General features: G+C 36.8%; 1 protein-coding gene and 1 non-coding gene across 2 annotated transcripts in view; both read left to right on the forward strand.

Moving 5' to 3' along the window:
- Window positions 1–508: 508 nt before the first annotated feature.
- The window catches only part of DSG4 (desmoglein 4), a 33,592-nt gene continuing 10,611 nt past the window's right edge, over window positions 509–23,489 (forward strand). Inside the window, exons 1-10 of the mRNA XM_059408062.1 lie at window positions 509–526; window positions 4,975–5,010; window positions 7,317–7,448; window positions 9,292–9,447; window positions 10,329–10,473; window positions 12,691–12,857; window positions 13,124–13,258; window positions 14,343–14,528; window positions 20,035–20,306; window positions 21,582–21,721. Of these exons, the coding sequence (XP_059264045.1) occupies window positions 509–526; window positions 4,975–5,010; window positions 7,317–7,448; window positions 9,292–9,447; window positions 10,329–10,473; window positions 12,691–12,857; window positions 13,124–13,258; window positions 14,343–14,528; window positions 20,035–20,306; window positions 21,582–21,721 (1,387 nt within the window). The remainder of the gene's footprint in view (window positions 527–4,974; window positions 5,011–7,316; window positions 7,449–9,291; window positions 9,448–10,328; window positions 10,474–12,690; window positions 12,858–13,123; window positions 13,259–14,342; window positions 14,529–20,034; window positions 20,307–21,581; window positions 21,722–23,489) is intronic.
- Window positions 9,635–9,741, forward strand: LOC132024015 (U6 spliceosomal RNA). The gene has a single exon (XR_009406136.1). It is a non-coding gene; the product is annotated as a U6 spliceosomal RNA (small nuclear RNA).

Genomic DNA, 23,489 nt, shown 5'->3' on the forward strand with positions numbered 1-23,489 from the left:
GCATATCATGAACCAAAAGAAAAGGATATCAATAGCCACTGTAAAACAATTTCTTTCAAAGAATTATGTAGATTATTTCATACATCTATGTACCTGTGTATATTTTTTTCCTTTATATCTTCTACATCTTGTAATCATGCCACAATCAATTTTTGCAAGGCTTAATACCTTTATCATTTTTATAATGATTGTCCATTCATTTTTACAACAAATGTTTACTGCATGCCTAGACACTGGGCATTCTGATAGGGGAGAGAGTAAGAACATGATCCCCAAGGTACCTGGGGTGGCTTAGTCGTTAAGCGTCTGCCTTCAGCTCAGGTCATGATCCCAGGTTCCTGGAATCGAGCCCCGCATGGGACTCTCTGCTAGGCAGGAAGCCTGCCTCTCCCTATCCCACTCCCCCTGCTTGTGTTCCCTCTCTCGCTATGTTTCTCTCTGTCAAATAAAAAGTAAAAAATCTTAAAAAAAAAAAAAATGATCCCCAAAGTCCCAACCTTCTTGGAACATGTATAGTAATGGACAGGTACAGATAATAGAGAAGTAAATAGAAACCTTTTCAGAATAACATCAGACACTGAAAAATGCTAGGAAGACTCCTACAGAGGAAGATGTAACAATGATGGATTTGATAACCATTAGTCATGGATGCTGATAGAGCTTGGAGATTGGGGAGTCAGAGATGTCTCACTGAGAAGGGGACTGAGCCAGTGCTTTGAAAATCAGAAATTTGAGCTTTCCTGGCAGTGACTCAGTAATCTGAGACAAGGGAGCACTTGGTCCTGGAGGAACAGAGAAGGGACAGAGATAAGGGTTAGAGCTGAGAGATAGGCAAAGCCAAATCAGATAGAGCCTCTTTGCTATGAAGGCAGTCTAAATTCCATTCTAAGGGCTCTGGTAAGATGCCTTGAGAGTTTTAAGCAAGGGGGTGACTTACTCCAATGTGTGCTTTAAAAAGATTGCCTTGGCTATTGTATCATTTTTTATCTGGCCCTTGCAAAAGATCTGTGATGTAGCCCCCTAAGATAGATAGATGGATAGATAGATAGATAATCCGATTTAAATAAGGACTTTGTATTGGTAATTTTTTCAATATTAAGAGAATTGGGGTAACTAGTTAGGAGAGAACCTCAATGAGAAAAGATTTGGTACTCCTAAAGAACATATATAAAATCTATACATTATACTCCACAATAAATATGTTTGTATAATAGTTTTCGATGGAGGTGCAATTCATTAGCTAAAAATAAAAAGCTCCAACGTAAGTAAGAAAGCTTTACCAACCTTCCTTTAAAAGCCAACACAAATGCAATGACACGATTGTCTATGTAGAAATCAGCAAGAATTGACAAAACAACTCCTGGAAGTAATAAGCAATCACAACAAAGTTGCAGGATACAAGATAAATATACAAAAGCCAAATGCTTTTCAATATACCAGCAATGAACAAGTGGAATTTGAAATTTAAAACACAGTATCATTTAAATACCCCAAAACTAAAATTTTGGTATAAATCTAACAAAATATGTACAAGGAGTACATGAGAAAAATCTACCAAATCCTGATAAAAGAAATGAAATAATTAGAGGGGTATTTCATGTGTGAGAAAGAGAGAAGCGAGTGCAGGAGAGGGAGAAAATAGAGATTAGTAGGAAGCTAAAGATGAGGAACAAGAACCTCTTAACTGTGGGCTCATGTACCGAGCTCACCAACCTTCTGGCTTCCATCAAGGCAGTGCTTTCAGTTAAGTTAACCTCCCACTGTCAGATAGTGCCGGGCAGTCTCATGTCAGAGTTTAGTCTTAGCACTAGCTAGTCAGTTCTCTTTTATCCCAATATCCCAAAGCCATGGATGAAAGACACCTGTTAGAGTGATATATAAGACAACTTTTACAATGTATGATGTCCCCATGTATTCACTGATAGGGAACTTTACCACAGTAATTATTGAGTTCAAAATCAAATTACCAAATGGCATATTATAACTCCTTTTTGGTTAAAAAAAAAAGATTACAGTTGGTGTATGTATATGTTTGGGGAAGGAAAAGGAAAAAAGTTTGAAAAATTTCTCCAAATATTAACAGTGATAATCTCCAAGTAGTAGGATTTAGTGTGATTTTTACTTTTCCTTATACCTTCCAAAATCATCTAATTTTCTAACAACAACAACAACAACAAAATACCTAAGCCCCAACAGGCATTATGTATGATGAAATAAAACATCCTTTGCAATCAAATAAAACAATCTTCTATTAAATATTAAACTTTGGGACCCCTAGGTGGCTCAATCAGTTAAGTGTCTGCCTTCAGCTCAGGTCATGATCCCAAGGTCCTGGGATCAAGTCCCATATCAGTTTCCTTGTTCAACAGGGAGTTTCTTTCTCCCTCTGTCTGCCCTGTTTGTTCCCTGCCCCTCCGACCAAGAAAAATGAAAAAAAAAAAAAAAAAGTCTTAAAAAATAAATACTATATAGTTTTTTTCCCAGGTCTAGATATTTTGCTAATGTCTAGTAAAATTGCATGAGAGGGAGAAAGTGAATTAAAAGGAAACACTATGCCCCACTGCAAAATTTCTAATCTGTATTTTTCCCCCTTCTGGACTCAGGTGCCATTCCAAATCCCCGCCAGATCTCCACTCCCTCTTACATGCCCCTCAGACCTGCAGATCTGCTCTGTATCCTCTCCCTCTTTCTCAGTCTTTCTCTAGTCTCTTCCTGATTTCATTCTGCTCCCTGACTCACTGGAGTTCACAGTAGTAGCTTATCACCTCTCTGAATCTCCAGTCTGCTTGGTAACAATCCCCAACTAAAGGACAGCCCTCACATTCCTTCTCTTCCTGCTCCCAGGCTGCCAGGTTCTATTAGAAAAGACACCAAACAGGTGGGTTCTTGCTTCCTCATCTCAATTAGTCCTCAAACTCTTCTAATAGTTGGACTAATAGTTGGACTAATAGTTGGTTTCCTCTGTTTCTAACTTTCTGTGCTCAAGTGTTCCCTAACTCAAGAATGCTAGTGGGTCCACGGCTCCTGATTTAAAGCATTAGTTGGCTTCCCTTCACTTTCCCTCATGCCTCCCCATTCTTGCTCACTCCAACTCCACAAAACGGTGGTATAATATTCTTCCACTTATACCTCAAAATTATTTCCTCTCTTTATTCTTCTGTCTCAAAGAAGAAATAGCCAACCTTATTACCCATTCTTTTTTACTCAAAGTTTTGGTCCAGCCATTCCTATTCTAATCACAATTGTAACTGTTCCTTGATGTCTTCCTCCTGTCTTCTCTCCCTTTCTCCTTTTCCTCTTATCACTTTTTCTCCACAAACCCCCTTTCCTCTACCTTTAAATTGTATATTTGGTAATAATTTCCCAACATAAAAAAAAAATTTAAAAAATGTCGATCTAATTAACTCCTCAAACTGTATCTTACCTCCCACATTTCTTTTATCTCCTAACTTGAAAATGTAATCTATGATTGCTATTTCCATTTTTTCAATAACTCATCCCTTGACTCCTATAATTTGGCTTAGGCCAATAGCAAAAGTTAGCAATGACTGCTTGCTTTAAGAACCCATGACCTTCTCAGTTCCTATTCACCTTGACCTTGCTATGCACACAGATCATTAAATATTCTCTTTGTCTAACTCCTTATCACTGCACTCCACTTACTCTGCTTCCTTTCTTGCTACTTTTCCACCTACTTATCCAATCTCTTTTCTGAAGTCAGCGTCCTCACCAACCCACCACAACCACCACAATCAGTGCCATTTCTTAACATTCTGACACTGACAGAATGTGCTGGGCACCCACAACTCTGGCCCCTTGATTTCTCTATTCCCTTAGTCTCTCAGAGCCCTCTGCTTTTAGACTTCGTCCTTCTGTACACTGCACAAATATAAGCATCTCCCATAAGATTCCCTTCCCTGACTACTTCACTTACTTTAAACTATTTCATGTAATATCCTCATAGTCTTTAACTTTAAATAGCACCACATTTGGACAAATTCTATTTCTTCAGCGTTGATATCTATCCCAAATTTTAGAATCACATTAAAAATGAATAAAGCAAACATCAGTCATTTTCTCACTGCAGTGACACTCTCATGCTGGGTTTTCTGTTTCTATGACTAGGACCCCAGTTTTCCCTGAAAGCCAAGGTTACACCACCAGACCGATCTGACCCTTCCTCCCCTGGCACCCCATGGTCCATAAGACCTATCAGTACTTTGGGAATGTCTCTGTCCTTTACTCTTTCCAGTGTCACTTAGCACAGTTAGAGCAATTGGTGTTCTATGTCCTACCTAAGCAATTGCTAATTCCTAAGTGTCTTGGCTTCAAGTACTTTTCCTTTAAAATCTATCTTTTGTTGTCAATGCCATGTTTTACACACAGGACTCTGGGCACACCTAGTCTCTTATCCAATAAAGTCCAAACTCCTTAATCTGGCATATAAAACACTTCATCACTTGTCTCCTAACCCACATTCCAAACTTTTTAAAGCTTTTTCCCATGTCTCCTTAAAGCTTGTTTCCCATGTCGCTTAATACTTCCTCTACCTTCCAGCTAATACTATTAGTTATCATTTCTGGAACATCTTTTACACTTATGCTCATGTTTTACTCTGGCTGAACTTTCTTTTTCATCAGTTCCTCTTATCGAAGCAGCTTCATCCTGCAGAACCATTTTAATCTCTACTGTCCTACAAGGCCTTTCCAAAATTCGCTGTGGTCACTTGAGTTGTCTGTTATACCTTCCACTGAGCCCACAGATGCCTCTGTTGAAGGAAGTATCCTAACCTGCCTTGCTACCTTTGGAGGGCAAAAAAGTCTATTATTTATTTTGTTTTAGCCATGTTTATTCCACATTATGAACAAAATATATATTTAAGAAATGAATTCCTAAAAGAACATTGCTAATGATTTGATGACACTGTTTCTTTAATTATGCAAATTTTTGCTAATGTTTTACCTTCTTTAACAGGTGGTGCTGGAAGTAAACAGCGAATTTATCGTTGAGGTAATGTATAATAAAACTAAATGAAATCTTGCCATTTGCGACAACATGGATGGAACTAAAGCGTATCATGCTTAGCGAAATAAGTCAAGCAGAGAAAGACAACTATCATATGATCTCCCTGATATGAGGAAGTGGTGATGCAACATGGAGGCTTAAGTGGGTAGAAGAATCAATGAAACAAGATGGGATTGGGAGGGAGACAAACCATAAGTGACTCTTAATCTCACAACAAACTGAGGGTTGCCGGGGGGAGGGGGTTTGGGAGAAGGGGGTGGGATTATGGACATTGGGGAGGGTATGTGATTTGGTGAGTGCTGTGAAGTGTGTAAACCTGGTGATTCACAGACCTGTACCCCTGGGGATAAAAATATATGTTTATAAAAAATAAAAAATTAAAAAAAAAAAATGAGAAAAAAAAAAATCAGAAAGAGAAGGGGATGGAGGCAAAAGCCCCCCCCCCCAAAGAGATGTGGAATTGAAAACATATATATTTATGTAATCTTAAAAATAAAAGAGGCAAATAAAAATAAAATAAAAGAGGCAAATGTTTACGAGGAAAAAAAAAAAACTATTTTCTCATCTAAAATTTAAAGAAAGATGGATTTTTGTAATACATCATATATCAAATATCAGAATATTTGAAATCCTAATCATCTAGAGAAAAGGTAAGAGAAAGAACCTCTGCCAAACTGAAATAGCAGTAGTCAAACACATACTCCTAAATACCCATGTTTTCAGGCATAGTTTGTGACAGCTCAATGTCATAGTAACTCCTACTTTTCAAACTGTATTAATAGTTTATCCAGACGTTTCCCAGCTTAAAGCATAACAATAGAAGCACAGTCATATGTCAGGACGGGAAGAGGAATTTCAGACAGTTATGGCATCAAGAAAGACAACCGATGATCAATCAACGAGGGGAAGATATAAAAGTAAAAAAACCTTGTAATCATGACAGAGAATCTGATGCCAGTCAGAGTGGGGTTCAGGAAATAAAGCTACCATCCTCCATCTCTGGGAGGGCTTTATTTTATTACAGTAGTTAAACTTTCATTATGATAGCCTCAAACCATTGAAGAAAACAAAATTACTTTCCTAATCTTTGTTGACAAAACAGGGAATATGTAGTACATTTCAGGAAGTCGTATCAAAATGGGAGGAAAATGTACAAGCTTTGGTTGCTGAAAGGATAAGCTCCATTCACAGGGAACATTTCCTTCCTACAAAGTACTAATTAAGTGAAGCCGTAGCTTAAACAAACCTACAATCATCTGTGCCTCAAATAAGTACATTAGGAGTTACTTAAAATGTTATATATATATATATATATATTTATGTATATAAATATATACATACATTTATACATGTATACAAATGCTTGTGCATGTTGTAACACTTCTAAACTCTTGAATACTATAAAATTCTTAGACACCCTGGGCGCCTGGGTGGCTCAGTGGGTTAAACCTCTGCCTTCGGCTCAGGTCATGATCTTAGGGTCCTGGGATCAAGCCCTGCATCAGGATCTCTGCTTGGTGGGGAGCCTGTTTCCCCCTCTCTCTCTGCCTGCTTCTTTGCCTACTTGTGATCTCACTCTGTCAAATAAATAAATAAATAAATCTTTAAAAAAAAAAATTCTTAGACATCCTCCAACAAAAGCACCATAAGACTACAAAGGAAGAAACATAGAGCAAGCAGAGATTCAAATGGACAACATTGAGAAAACATGAAGTTGTCCATGGCATTATTACAAGTACCACCGAGTCAGTTAAAATATTCTTCTAATCCTACAATACTATATTTGGGTGCTTAGCCAGAGTGGTGTCCTTACCAATAGAAAAGAAAAATCCCTTCCCTCTTTTAGGTGAACAGACTCACCAGCACAACTTTGCTTCTGCATAGGATGTACTCAGTGGAACACTAGTAGTCTTTTATACTCTGGAGACCAGAAAGCCTGGTCAGAGTTCAATGAAGGGTGAGATAAGCAAGGCCTCCACATACTGAGGACTGATCGAGAAAAGATAAATCATAACATATTATCCAATATAAGACATTGTGAGCACCACACTTAGCTCATGAAATTTGTTTCACTAGAATCCTATAGTTAAAAGTGAGATGATTCCAAAAGAAGTAGGTAGGCAGATGACCGGGCTGTACCTATCTCGAGTCATGAATTAGTAAACACCTTCTTTGTTCCGCAAATTCAATACAACTGCTTCTTCTGGGTATACCTTATAATGTTGAATAAATGTCTTTCCTAAATGAAACTGTACTAACACAGTATAAAATGTGAACCATTTTTGCATAAGGTGAAAGAATTAGACATTGAAAATGGCACTACAAAATGGCAGACGGTCAGAAGACAAAAGCGGGAGTGGATCAAGTTTGCGGCTGCCTGTCGAGAAGGAGAGGACAACTCCAAGAGGAATCCGATTGCCAGAGTAAGTGATGAAATAAACAGGAGCACGCTGTGCTGATAACAAATGATTCTGCAGGACAAGAAAGTCCTCAGACGTTTCAGAGATTTGCAGCCTTCACTACTCCATCGTGATTTAGGAAGCTGAGCGACTTCTAGTCATCTGCTCATGTTGCTGAGCCACTGTTTCGAAGATCACCTTTGGGGAGCTGATACAGAGCAGAAAGTCTTCGAGTAATCCTGGGAGAGGCCTGGATCTCCAGCACAACTGGGCTTTATCTGTTCATTTGTGTTCTGCTTATCTGTCTTATGCACCTGTTATAGGAAATGAATGCATGTAGTAATAATCTTCTGACTATCCCTCCCTAAATCAAAGGTTTATAGTATTAGTTAATTCTCTCCAAGAAAGTGTCAGAAGTTCCCATTAGATTCTTATACCCAGAAGTTAGGAGAGACTTTAAAAGTATTCTAAATAGCAGTAATTAAAAAGGAAGGAGAGTTAAGGGAAGAAAGTATAGTAAATTGATCCATGAAGAATGGGATCCACAGGGGTGCCTGGGAGGCTCAGTGGGTTAAGCCTCTGCCTTCAGCTCATGTCATGATCTCAGGGTCCTGGGATCGAACTCCATGTTGGGCTCTCTGCTCAACGGGGAACCTGCTTCCCCCTCCCCCTCTGCCTGCCTCTCTGCCTACTTGTGATCTCTCTCTCTGTCAAATAAATAAATAAAATCTTTAAAAAAACACGGGATCCACATTAACAGTATCACTAGTTCTTTCTGGGCACCTTGGCCTTGCCCCACTAGTGAAATCAGTAGAGCGATCAACCAGAAAGCTTTAGGGTTATACATTGTTTAATTGTATACATAAAGTTTTTCATAAATGTAGCAAGCATCAGCAGTGATGTGACAAATATAACCTCAGCTCAAGAAGAGATTATATATTCTCTCTGGGAAGTTTTCAGAATTGGGAAAATTTTTGAAAAGCTTTAAATAATTATTGTTTCCTTTCAACTCACAGTTACAGTTTTATGTTACTTCACTCACTCTCACTGCATGGCATATTCTTTTCTCTTTATTGCATTTGGAGGATTTCCTGGATTTTCGTCTATACAAATTATTTGTATCTGGATCTCTGGATTAGAGTGGAGCTAATCCAAGTTGTATGTCCAGTTGTCTTTATTTAGTTGTGGATATTTGGGGCACAAATCTTAGTATTTTACTGAATGTTCTCATCTTTAATATATAGGTGAGATTTCTAAATTTAAGCTATCTTTGTTTAAATTTATGAGCGATAGATGTAAAACTATTAAAACTAAACCTACTTGGCAGAATATTTGCCATAAAATCTATTTGGCAGGTGAATGAATGATATGGTAAGTTTCATTTCAAAAAATTATTTCTAAACACTGTGTTTCTCTTCTGGTTTTCTTATTTATAATTTTGATTAAATCTCCAACGAAAGCCTAGTCAAGGTCATATCAGTATGACACAATCTTTTAACAAATACTAAAGATGGTATTTCTTCTGTCAAACTCTTTACATGTAGAGAAATAAGAGAACTGAACAAGGTATTGTTAATAATAACACATCTAGCATCAAACATATATGTGCCTAATGCCAGGCATTGGCGTGGGGTGTATATATGTTACCTCATACAATTCCCACAACAAACAGAAGGTGGGATTATCCCATTACATGCTGATACTTGGCAAAGTGAAGTGAACTTTCCAAGGTCACATGTAAATCATGGTGCCCGGTTTCAACCCACAGCCCATCTGCCTACAAAGCTATTCTTTTCTTATTCTATTATACTCTACAGTTCATGATCGGCCTTCAATAAAATCACAGACCTGGCCATTTTCTTTATAGATTCGATCAGATTGTGAAGCGAACCAAAAGATTACATACCGCATCTCTGGGGTAGGAATTGATAGACCACCTTACGGAGTGTTCACCATTAATCCTCGGACTGGGGAAATTAACATCACGTCGGTGGTGGACAGAGAGATAACTCCACTTTTTTTGGTAAGTCACAGCAGTGTGTTTAATTTATGCATTTTGTTTTTCTTCCCCTTTTAAATATAGTAAAGCTGAAACCAAATAAATGGATCGAAGAGATAAAAAAAAAGTGTGAAAATGTATGTTTGTAGTTCCAGAGTGTCTGTCTGGTGTGTTGCATTGGTATGCCGTCAAATGTCTTAACAATGTTTAAGTGCTCCCTTCGGCAGCACATATACTAAAATTGGAATGATATGGAGTAGATTAGCATGGCCCTTGCGCAAGGATGACATGCAAATTTATGAAGCATACCTTATTTTTGGACCATGTGGATGGAACTAGAGGGTATTACACTTAGTGAAATAAGTCAATCAGAGAAAGATAATCATATGATCTCCCTGATATGAGGAAGTTGAGAGCAACGTGGGGGGTTTGAGGGGTAAGAAAGGAATAAATGAAAGAAGATGGGATCGGGAGGGGGACAAACCATAAGAGACTCTTAATCTCACAAAACAAACTGAGGGTTGCTGGGGGAGTGGGGGAGAAGGGAAGGAGAGGGTAGTGGGGTTATGGACATTGGGGAGGGTATGTGCTATGGTGAGTGCTGTGAAGTGTACAGACCTGTACCCCTGGGGCTAATAATACATTACATGTTAATAAAAAAGAATAAAAATCATTTGTAAATAGATGCTAAGTGAGCTCTATGTTTAGAAATGAACAATTGATTAAAAAATACAGTTAAATTTAAAAATTAAAAAAAAACAATGTTTAAATTAACAAACTATAATACAGTCTGAATTCACAAAGTAAACTGTTTCTTTGCATATTTCCTGAAATATTTTTTTGAACATGTTACTTAATTTCCTTTGATGGAAAAAACAGTTTTTTTCACCCCGAACTCTCCACAGATCTATTGCCGGGCTCTGAATTCACGGGGTGAAGATTTAGAAAGACCTCTTGAGCTTAGGGTCAAGGTTATGGACATAAATGATAACCCTCCAGTTTTTACACAAAATGTGTACACAGCCAGCATTGAAGAAAACAGTGACGCAAGTAAGTAGTTACACTCCTTCTCTGCATTATATCACATTGATTTCTCTTGGCCAAAAGCTGTAGGAAATTGACATACAGGTAATATAAAGATCAGAAAAGTCAAACTTGTATTTTGAACAAACACCAAAAATTCTAACTTAAAACTGACCTAGAAAAAAAAATCATATCTAAAATGCAAAATATTTGGGAGAAGGGGGGTGGGGTTATGGACATTGGGGAAGGTATGTGTTATGGTGAGTGCTGTGAAGTGTGTAAACCTGGCAATTCACAGACCTGCACCCCTGGGGATAAAAATATATGTTTATAAAAAATAAAAAATAGAAAAAAATAAAATGCAAAATACCCTCCCATTTCTGGAGGATTCTTACACATGTGATATAGCATGAGCTCTAGTGCCTTCCTTAAAGATTATTACATGCTCATGATTAACTTATTCTAAATGAGTTAACTGAAGAAGAAACCATAGATATGGAAAAGGGCTCTGTGCTGGTCTATTCCTCAAATTCTGGGCACAGAATTCGAATTTGAATTCAAAGCACACCAGAGAGTGATGAAGGAGGTATTTCCAACAGTACACATCAGGTTGGTCCCAGAGGGTAATCACTGGTTCTTCACAGTCTACACAGCAAGCCACATTACATTTTCTTACTTTTTTCACTTTTTTCCATCCTGCTTAATCCAGCTCTAGCTCTAATACTCTTTTCTCCCTCTTTCTATCCGTTCTCCTGCACGTCTTTTCTTTCTATGCCTGTCTTATATTGCTATTTTCCTCTGTTTCCCCCTCTTTCCTTCTGCCTCTTTCTTTCCCCAATCTTCTAATATTCCTTTTCCTTTCATACTCTATGTCTGCCTGTGCACCTCTAAATTAGATTTGGAAAAAAGAATTGAAAAAAGAAATTTCAGAAAAAAAGGCAGATAGAAAGCAAACTAGAGATCCTGATGGAGGGTCCAAGAAAGAAGGATGGAGAAGTCTAGAGGAAAAGAGACACGAGGGAAGAAATGCTGGAGGAGAGAAGGAAGAGGTAAAAAGGCAGGAGTCACGGGGGTGTCTGTAGAACTCCTTCTTCAGAGACCCTAAAAAGGGTGATGTGGAAAATAAGAAACACAAAATGTTTTATAACATAGGATGAGAAGCCATGCAGTAGTAAAATAAAGGTTTCGCCCAAGAAAGGCCAAACAGAGAGAGGGTTCAGAGCCCATCATCATTTCCTCACTAAGATACCCCAGCACAACCTGAGGAAGGGAGAGAAGGTGAAACCCACATCTAAACCCACACCCAAGTCCATGTTTGCGTCCACTGGGGTGCTGGTTAGCAGTCTTGTTAACACTCCCTCATGCAAGGAGAGTGAACTACCAGGCCAAGGCATATTTTCATAAGCTATAATTCTGTGAAAACTGACCTTGTCTACTGAAAGGGTCCCTGGTTCTCTGCGTTATGGTTTTCCACATTGCAGCTGGGTTAGGAAGGAGAAAACCATCAGGGACCAGCCAGCTCTGGAAAAATCTGTCCTGTGGGCTGATGTTCTTCAGGACAACCTAAGATGCATGTTCTTTGTCCCTGTGAATAATTAAGAGCTTTCTATTCCTGTGGACAAAGTTTCTTTTCAACAGTTATATGTTTTTAATGAATCAGTAAAGTGCTAGCATCCACCACGGCAACCAACATAATTTTCTACTTTCTGGATGAATGAAAATAAAGAATATAGGTGCTCAATAAATAACTTTAAAATTGAATTTAATTAACAATGAATTCTGGAACACTGAAAAGGAATATAATACACACACACACACACACAAAATACATCATAAAGAAAACTAAAAAAAAAATGAAGTTAATTAAGCTATAATCTTTACTATTTAAGCATTTTTAAATGATGTCATATGACCACAGCAAAAACAAAATCATAAAATCACTTTTCAGATTTATGATAAAGGTTATGGAACTTTTCATACATTAATGATTAGTTTGCTGTTAATTTACATTTGATCACTCAAAGAGTGCAAGTACTTTATAATCTATAAAGGATTGTATAGAAGCAAGCCACCATTATTTCTGCAATCAGGTGTAACTGGAAGTTATGATACTACATTCTCAGGGAACTAAAACAAAAGAAAATTCAAGGGAAAGCCAACCACTCTTTCCTCCTATGCCTGATGATTTGCTCAATTGATTCTAACAGAGCCCCAAACATTCTCCACCTCCGTCTTCATTTCTAGACACACTGGTTGTAAAGTTAAGTGCCACAGATGCAGATGAAGACAATCATCTGAATTCTAAAATAGCCTATAAGATCATCTCTCAGGAGCCAGCAGGTGCACCAATGTTCATCCTGAACAGGTACACTGGAGAAGTCTGCACGATGTCCAGTTTCCTTGACAGAGAGGTAAAGCCTTCTATGAATGAATAATAAGAAATAAGGAGTTCCATTTTCAAAAGACAAAGATAAAGTGATCTCTTTATGCCCCTCCTGTAATGTAAAGGAGGGAAAACAATAATCCGACCATGACTTTCCAACACAAATTGTAAGAAGAAAAGATTATATTAAAGTCTTACATAAAATTATAAAGGGAAATTGGAAGAACAACATCATAATGTGTTGGTTTTCATTCAAAAGTAGATTTAAGTCTTATAATTCTTTTTCATCTTAAGCAACACAGTATGTATAACCTCCTCGTGAGGGGCTCAGATCGAGACGGAGCAGCAGATGGACTGTCTTCTGAGTGCGACTGTAGAATCAAGGTTTTAGATGTCAACGATAATTTCCCCACCTTGGAGAAAACTTCTGTAAGTTGTTACTCTTATAACCCTTTTTTCCTAAGTGTCAATAATTGATTTGCTTTCCCGCTAGTTTGTGAGCCTGGTTCTATTGTATGTAGGGATGGACTTAGCTTTGCTATGGAACCTTGGAACTCCTTACATATAATAACAGATCTCATATGATTAATAATACTGTATTAACTTTGTATGGTGACAGTAGGTAACTAGACCTACTATGGTGATCATTTCACTGTATATTTCACACTTCACAGTGTATATAAATATTGAAATACTACATCGTACATCAAACTAAAATGATAGTGCATTTCAACCCAATTTCATTAAACATAAATAGTATACCTTTCTAGTGTGTGTTTACCTCTGAGTCACTATTCTCTGCAGCTTCCATCTATGAAAGCAGCAGTGTCTCCTCCATACTCTCTAGTTATAGAAATGTGGAATTTTATTAATTAAATCTGGGAATCATGTAACATTATTGATCTGTCTTTATAGGCCTGATAATTTGCTGAATTAATTCTACAAGGGTCCCAAACATTCTCAACTTTCATCTTCATCTTTTGGCATAAAGAAGCATAAAACTGAAAATAGCAAGGCCAAATGTGACTCAACAGTACTTTGGTTTGAAAAAAAAAAAAAAGTTTTATTGGACCACAACTTGACTCATTCCTTTTTATGTTATCTGTGGGTGCTTTGATCCTACAGCAGCAGAGATAACTAGTTGCAACATGAACTCTCTGGCTCACAAAGCCTAAAATACAACTCTCTGACCCTTCATAGTAAAAGGAAGGAGTAACTTAAGGAAAATTTAAAAATAAGCAAGAAAAATGAAAAAAAAAAAAGAAAGAAAAAGGGAACGAAGTGCCAGTTTGACTTTGACTGCACATACAACACACACACACACAAAAATCAGTTTTATTATCTTATAATCATTTTATTCTTATATTTCTGATTAGAATATATGGCATTTAATAATGGTTCACAAATTATTTATGGAATTTATTGTTAGTATCTTAAATGACAGTTAATGTATTAATAAATATCTTTTCTCTCGAAACTTTATTGATTATAAAATTGATCTATGTCATTTCAGTATTCAGCAAGTATTGAAGAGAACTGTCTAAATTCAGAACTGATACGATTACAAGCAATTGATCTCGATGAAGAAGGCACCGATAATTGGTTGGCAAAATTTTTAATTCTCTCCGGAAATGATGGGAATTGGTTTGATATTCAAACAGACCCACAAACCAATGAGGGCATTTTGAAAGTTGTCAAGGTAGAGTATGGTATCTGCAATATTTCTAAGGTTTTAAAATACTCTTACAGACAGAATCTGCCTCCAAAAAATACTCTATAACCTTGAATACTACTTATGCGGACCAGTGCTGTAAGTTAGCTCACCGTGCCAGACTGAGACTTACAGCCCAGCAACATGCTCTTTATTACCAAAATCAGGAAGAAATAAGGAAGGTGTTTTGTTTTCATAGTGCTCATTATCTAGTTGAAAAGACAAGGCATGCATTCTCAAATTAGATAATGAGTTAAAAACAAAGAAGTAGTTGTATAGATGTAATAATGTTAAACATAATTAATGGCCAAATGGTAAAATATAAAATAATTACTAAGAGGTGAGATCTTTCTGAGCTGGATTTGTCTGAAAAGGTTTCATGCAGAGATTACAGCTTAACCAAGACCTTACAACTGAGCTTGCTAATGTGAAAAATGAGCAAACTCACTGAGGTGAGGAAAGGTAAAGCATGTTCAGGGTACCGTGAGCAAATCTTTGAGGCTGCAACAGAGTGTTCATAGAAGGAAATAGAGATGCAAGAACAAAGATGTTGAGATAGAGTCGGTCTCATTTGACTTTCTCTCTTTTTTTTTTTTTAAGATTTTATTTATTTATTTGACAGACAGAGATCACAAGTAGGCAGAGAGAGAGGGGGAAGCAGGATCCCTGCTCAGCAGAGAGCCCGATGCGGGGCTCAATCCTAGGACCCTGGGATCATGACCTGAGCCGAAGGCAGAGGCTTTAACCCACTGAGCCACCCAGGCGCCCCTTGACTTTCTCTTATAAATTAATTTTTCTTAAACTACTTTATGATTTTTACATGATGGACAGCAATAAAATCTAAAAATACAAATTAGAAAAACTAAAACTGCAAACCAGTAAGATTAAAATGAACGTTAATGTAATAAGGGAAATTAATTTTTTCACAAATAAGGGAAATTGATTTTTTCTCAAACAAAATTACTACCAACAACATAAACAGAACTTAGAGTTATGAAAATATATGCTAATTAAAAAATGCACACCTTTAATTTGGTACACAGTGTGAACTGTAATTATTCTATTCTGTTACTACTTTTCTTTATCCCAGTTACTGTTATCAGAAAGCCATGTGGCCTTCATCTAATGGAAACACATCGTTTCTATATAGAGTCTTTCTCTGTTCTTTTTGCAATTGTCTAGAGCAATTAAAGTATTACTACTTCACCACAAAACACAATCACCAGCACTGAAATAATGCACTCTATTAATTTATAAGGTGGTCACCAAAATTATGGGAAATATCTATGTATACCTTCTAAGACTGTCATTCAAATGAGCACACACAATTTCAAAATTCCTGAGGCGAGCACAAGGACTCTAAGAACTAGCCAGAGCCTTTCTGTTTGAGAAATATTGTTTTAGGCCATAGGTTGGCAAACTATAGCCCACAGGCCAAATACAACCTGCCATAATTTTGCTCATAATATTTTATTGAAACATAGCCATATTCATTATTTTCTATGGCCATTTCTACCCTCCAATGGCTGAATTGAATGTTTAAAACAAAAACTGTATATGGCTTCAAAGACCTAAAATATTTACTACCTGCTCTTACCCCCAAAATTTTACTAATCCCTACTTCTAGATCAAGAGAACTTGGGGATATTTAAAAAAAAAAAAAAAAGGCAGTCACGTTATGAGCTCAACTCCAGAAAGCTTAAAGTTAAGAAAATAGTATGTTAATCAAGTCCTGGGATGCTAAGAACCTGATCTAAGGCAATAGTGGTAAAAATGGAAATGAGGGAACAAAACTAACAACCATTGCCAAACTAACATAGATAAGGAAGAGAGAGAAGTCACTGACCATCCCACCAAATTCTGAATATTTAGTCAAGTTTGTTTCCAGAGATCAGGATTTGTTCAACCTTGCATCTCAGTTAAAAACCAAGATCTAGACATGTCATATAATTTTTACCCATCTTCTTGCCATCTTAATCATTGACTTTGATTGTTATCTTATAGCAGGCAAATGTTCTTTGCTTTTAGTCTGCCTCTGAACCTTACTAAAAAACATAGTTAAGAACTTTTTATATAAACAACTCAATCTAAATATTCCACTCTTAGCACCTGGCCCAGTGGCCAGAAGATAGTAGAAACTCACTAAAAGTTGGAGGGTGATGGGGTTCTCATCCAAATGGGAGTCAACAGGCTTGATTTCATATTTCATAATTTTTTAAAATTATAAAAATGAGAAAGAAAACATATTTATAATGCAGGCAATGCACTATAACTTATACTATATGTTTTCTGTGATAGCTAAAAGGTATTTTTTTTTAAACATACTTAGTTCATCACAAAGGAGAACTATGGGAAATTCAATTTCATAAAAAAGTGGTCAAGGTAGTGTTAGATTTTATGCAGACACAGTGTCTCTCTTTCTTCCCTGGATGATAACTTCTCAAGTCTATTAAAGAAAGCAGGAAGAATATGCCTAAGAATATCAAAATAACATGGAAAGGCTAATTAAAATGAAATGTAAAACCTTAGTATGTATATCAGGACCCAGCCTGAAGAGAAGACTATCTCTTTAGAGAACATATGTGTAATTTCCCAAGTTTGGCACATGCAATGAGATCTCTAATGTTGTCTTGCATTCTCTCCATCTTCTCTCAAGGTGCCATTTAACCTTGTGGAAACTGGCCCCATAGTCACAGGCTTTTACTGAGCTTTCCATAACCCTTTTCTTAGTCTAAGGATATTACAAATGATTCAATTCAACTCAAATATATTGAGAACCATGAGGTGCTAGAGATAATAAAGGTGAATGAAACAAGCTCCTTGTTCTCAAGAAACTTGTAGCATAACAAGAAAATCTTTGAGAAGGTAAAAAACAAAAAAACAAACAAAACCTGTCAATAATAACGCCCTTTAGGTATTTATCAATAAATATGTATGGAAATACTAACAAACAATATAAATGTGTGTGTGTATACACACATTCGTTTCACCATTGAAAAGAAAAGCAAAATATTATCTAATTGGAATTCTAACAAAGAAATATTGGTTCTCTGTCTTACCAGGCAGTCACGGAATACCAGCTAGTAAGTTATATGACTTTATAGAGGTTTTATACATGTTATCTAATCATCCCAACTCTGGGAAGAAAATATTCTGATTCCTTGTTTTATAGAAAGTGAAACAAAACCAAAGAGGAACACTAAATTGTCTTAAGTTCACCCAGGTGGCAAATGACAAAGACAGGATCCAAGCAGAGCTCTCGTTTCCCCAAGTCATATTTAATGTGCCTCAAGGTAGCATCTGGGGCCAGGAAAACAAGCAAGAAGCAAGAGCTCGTGCCTTGAGACATTTCCCTCTGTTCAACCCTATAAGCCTCTTTCAACTGTGTGTGCCTGCTACTCTCTTCCAGACCCACTGGCACCAGAAAATGTCAATTCCTGAAAAGCAGAACATACATACTCACACACACCATTTTCTCAGTCCCCTGCCATAGAAGCACTGCCTGTTTTGTAGACAGACTACTAACCTCCTCCCTTAATTCTAAAATGAACCAGCATCCCCCTGAGAAATCGCAGGGTTCCATTAACTTAGATCTGAAGCAAAAACAAGCAAACAAAATTGCACATGAGATTCTAACAGCTTAGCTTCGATGTTAAAATTTAACGTAGCAAAAACTCACCAGAAGCCAAATCGATTTTTGGAGGGGTCACCTTTATCCTGAGCGCTTCCTGAGCCTCTTGTAGAATTTCTTAACACTTGCTCCATGCTTTCTGACACAGATCTGCATATCCTTTGTGAGTATTCTTCAGTCCCGCCTGAAACTGCAGAAACCTAGTTGTTCCAGCCACTCCATTCTAATTCCAAAACCAGACCCATGGTTGTGTTTATTCTTCTTCGCAAAATCCGGACTTCTGCATACAAGTGCAAAACTCTTGATAAAAGGTCTCACTTGCAGAGGATATGAGAGGCTCTGTGCCTTTCCTCTGCTTTTTATCTTCCCTGTTGGAGGGAAGATCAGCTCCCAACCAATTCACAATATTCTGTGAATGTCTATAATTGACACAATGTTATATACATATTAATATACTTTCCACCATATCTATTCAAAATATACTTTCCACCATATCTATTCAAAAGAGAGAGAACTATTCTGACAAGCAAAAAGCACATATATGTGTACATGCAAAGGACTGCCAAGAGATTCCTCTACCAGAAGAGAGGATCTTAGATCTCTCGTTTGTTTAAAGACAGCATGGAATTCTAGAAAATAAAAACTGAGATATAAAAGAGGTGTTTCTTCCCATCGAAAATCTATTTTTGACCGCAGCATTCATAATTGGTTCTGTGTGAGGCATCATGTGGACCAGAGAGAGAACAGATGTTCCAAAGAATCAAAATCTCAAACCTGAAGGGTGTGAGCTGAAATCAAAGGAAATCATGCGGGCAGACCCCATGTTAGGGCACAACTGAATTTCTATAAATACTTCTATCTTATTAGCTCTTGTGAAGAATTAACTAAAATTCACTAAAAAAATATTTATGATGTCATAGAATTTCCTTGAGAAACAGAGGTTTACTTCAGGGTCTTGCTTGTTGGTAGTGGTCTCTTGACTTCTGTTGTCGGTAAACGTGATGCAAGGTTGCTTACATTAGCTTCCAGGACACTTCTAAACAGACTTTGTCCAGGACTCCCTTTTCACAACTGCTTTCTCACTCATTATATAAGAGGGAACTCTCTTCCAACCGAAAATCCATTTTTTAATATACAATTCACAGTCAGCTCTGTGCTGAATTGTTGGTGGTGACTTTTCATGTCACCACATCAATGATTCTGGATCAAAAGATTCCATTCACCTTTTATCCAAAGAACCCGTTTCAAAGGTAGCCTTTCTCTGGGAAAGGTACTTACCTATTTGAATGTGCCCTGTGAAGAAACCTTCTTGTCTCCCAGACCCAGCACAATGAAATTATAGTTTAGGCTGCATTTAATAATCGTGAATTTTCCTTTAGAAGTTGTTTGCATCATTTTTTTTAAAATTACACGTTCATTTACATCATATATATTGGCTCTTTTATTCTGCTGAATTCAAGAGATTCTCAGATGTGGATTCTACAAAGAAAACCTGGGTCCTATTTATTCATTCACCAGTTGTAAACCCTTTTTATTTCATGCTAAGTTTTTTATTTTTCTCATTTGGAAAGAGATCGTTCTTGACTTCAGGGTCTTTATATAAGAAGTTTAGAACTCTAATAGATAGTCCAACTTAAGTCACAGGCCTAAATAACCTACATACCTGATTATGCCAAGACATAAAGGGAATAACATATCTGAAATATCTGATGCAATAATTGGTAAAGTTTTATCCATTCAAAATCTGAATTACATAGCTCCTGGACTTCACTTTCATGTGCTGCTTTCTTATCACAGCTACTTACTCTAACAAAAGAGAGTCCTTTTGCCCTTTCGGAATTTTTTTACTTTCTATGATTTCAGATGCTGGATTACGAACAAACGCCTAATATTCATCTTGGTATTGGAGTGAAAAACCAAGCTGAATTTCACCACTCAGTTGCCTCTCGATTCCAAATGCACTCAACGCCTGTAAGAATTCAGGTTGTTAATGTGAGAGAAGGACCCACATTTCATCCAAATTCTAGGACCTTCAGTATACGAGAAGGAATAAGAGGGAATTCCTTATTGAATTATGTGCTTGGCACCTATACGGCTACAGATTTGGACACAGGAAACCCTGCCACAAATGTCAGGTACCACAAAAACTGTGCTCATGTCAAAGTGATAAAATGGGGTTTTGTCCAGTGTTAACTCACACAGAATGTGCTAGACTGTGTGGGTTGAAGTAGTTTTTGAGTTTGGCTTTGCTTCTCTTGTTCATTTGCTTGCTTTAGAACACTTTGGTAGCACTGACATTTTCCCAAGATTTTAATAGTATTTAAGGGCAATATGGCCTCCAACTGGTTAGAAAGGTAATTGTGTCAGGAAGAAACTATGAGGTCAAAGGGCTGCTAAGAGAGTCTAGAAGTATCTCTAATCTTTTGTGGCCAGTTGTTACCACCCTGGCCCCAGGCTGATTTATGCCGTAAACTATGAGACATAATAAAAGATGAATCACTGCTTGTTTCCTTGAAACCTGTCTCATCCAATGAAGCTGGGGCTAATCTCAAACCCCAGCTTGATTTAAGAGGAAAAAAATATATAATAAGAAAAGCTGAAATATACGTGTTTCAGAAATTTGACTGGTATAAAGAAAGTCAGGACTGGAGAAATAGGTAGGCATTCCAGGGCACTAGTACACAGATTATACATGAATTACATTGTATTAAAAGATACTCAATAAAATGATTCTAGTGAAATATATAAGTATTCTCTATGTCTCTTCCTTATCTCTCTTCTCCTCCTCCTAATATTTTTGGAATGAACAGTCTATTGATTTGTAAATTACTTTGACGTTAATAGTTTTGATTACTTGATAGACTAAAAAATTTACAGACAACAAAAATTATGAAGTCTATCAATATGGGATAGAAGAAAAGGATCTTCATCCACTAAGATCAAGCAATTTTAATCCATTATATTATTATATTATACATATTATATTATATTATATTATATTATATTATATATACCACAACCCCTAATAGGCCAAGAGTGAGATACTCTAAAGCTAATGCACCTTAAAATGTATTAATGCATTTAAGAAAAATGAAGCATATCACATGTGAAAATGAGTAAAGGATATTCCCTCAGTATATAATGCTATAATAAATAAACCTGAAAAAGACTCATACATTGTACTAACAATTATAGTAAGAACTAGAAAAGTAAGAATCATGAAATTTTAAAACCCTGTTGTGAACCCGTGTATTAATAAGTTTAACACTAAAATTTTATTGAGATATATATAAACCAAGGCAATCATCACCGTAAAACGCACAAACACCATATTTATGTTTAACACATTGTATGTGACCTAAAATTAACTTTTGTAAGAGCTAACGATGAACTTATTTATTTAAAAACAGGTATATCATAGGACATGATGCAGGCAGCTGGTTAAAAGTAGACTCAAGGACTGGTGAGATACAATTTTCTAGGGAATTTGATAAGAAGTCAAAATATATTACCAATGGGATATACACAGCAGAAATCCTCGCTATAGACGGTAAGAAAATTTCTTCTCAATATTTAAAAAAAATTATTATTATTCCACTAAATATAAATGTAATTCTAATGTTGATATTAGATTGACTCAAGTAAAATATATCATTTAGTGTGTCTGTCTGCAAGGCTTCTAGAGAGTTCTAAGTACCTTAGATTAAGAACTGAACTCGAGGCGCATGGGTGGTTCAGTCATTAAGCACCTGCCTTGGGCTCAGGTCATGGTCCCAGGGTCCTGGGATAGAGCCCTGCATTGGGCTCCCTGCTCAGTGGAGAGCCTGCTTCTCCTTCTCCCACTTGCCCTGCTTCTGTTTGCTCTCTTGCTCTCTCTCTCTCTGTCAAATAAATAAATAAAAATCTTAAAAAATAAAAGTACTGAACCCAGTACACTCATAACCATAATTTATATTTAAATCATAATTTATTTTACCTATTTCCAAAAATGAACTGTATGTGACTTACAGCATAAAGCATAAAAGTTTAAGTCTAAAAGTAAAATTCAATTTCTGTTTATGGCCTCATTTCTTGAGATGTTTAATCCAACTTTCAGAGTATATTAGGAATGTTTACATAAAGTAAGTGCAACAAGGTGTACACAAAGCTCATTTGGGGATGACCAAGAGGAACAGCAGTGTCCCAAAGAGTACAGTTATTTTAAGGATTTTTCAAAAGATTTTTTATGTATTTATGAGAGAGAGAGATTGTGCACACACACACACGCACACACACACATGCATGAGCAGGGATGGGAGTGGAGAGGAAGAGCAGAGGGAGAGGGACAAGCAGACTCCATACTGAACATGGAGTCCCAGCTTGGGCTCCATCGCAGAACCTGAGCAGAACCTGAGCAGGACCTGATCATAACCTGAGCAGAAACCAAGAGTCAGATGCTTAACCAACTCAGCTTCCCAGGTGCCCCAAGAGTATAGTTATTTTAGTACCACTAAAACTGAGCTACAATGAAAAGCCTGTGTAAGTGCAGCTTAAATGGACATGTTGTCCCAAGTAGGATGTTAAAGTAGGATGTTAAAGCAGAAGATTATTCCCCATATAAGAGTGAAATTAAGTCATAAGTGCAGATACACTGAACTTTTAAATGAGTGGCTTCTTGTGGGGAAATCTATTAAACGTTCTTGGTGACTGCAACAGAAAACTTACTTATCAATAGTTAATCATTCTCCGAACAGTGCCTAGGAAACCAGTTACCACAGAACAAAACAGAAATAAAGTCAAGAGCCAGGAAAGAAGAGAGAAAACAGGTCTTGCAAATATATATATAATAGAAGATAAATACTATAGGTTTGTATTGTTTATATCTGAGCTATACAGTGGCCAAAGACAAAGATAAAGGGGCACTGGAAAAAGAAAAAAAACAGACACGTGCACGCGCACACACACACACACACACACACACACAAACAAGATAATACCGAAGTAATTATAGTCTATACATTCTGCTCTTCATCCCGTGAGCACCACTTTCAACACTGGATCAGTTATTGAAATATTACAGTCTGATTTATTATCAGCATTCTAGAACACTTATTCCTATAATGGATTCTAACCATGTTGATCATGGCCTATGTTTGCATATTGGTCATATGTAAATATCTTTAAAAACTAGAATAAAAATTAGTCATCGAGTGAATAAAGAAGGAGGAAAAAACTATCAAAATTACAACAGAAAACAAAAAACAAGACCTATTATTTAGATACCTAAGCAGAGTATCTGCACAGGCACAAGCTAACCAGATGGAAAAGTGAACTAAAAG

The sequence above is a fragment of the Mustela nigripes genome, chromosome 8 (assembly GCF_022355385.1).
Source record: "Mustela nigripes isolate SB6536 chromosome 8, MUSNIG.SB6536, whole genome shotgun sequence".
Taxonomy (NCBI): domain Eukaryota; kingdom Metazoa; phylum Chordata; class Mammalia; order Carnivora; family Mustelidae; genus Mustela; species Mustela nigripes.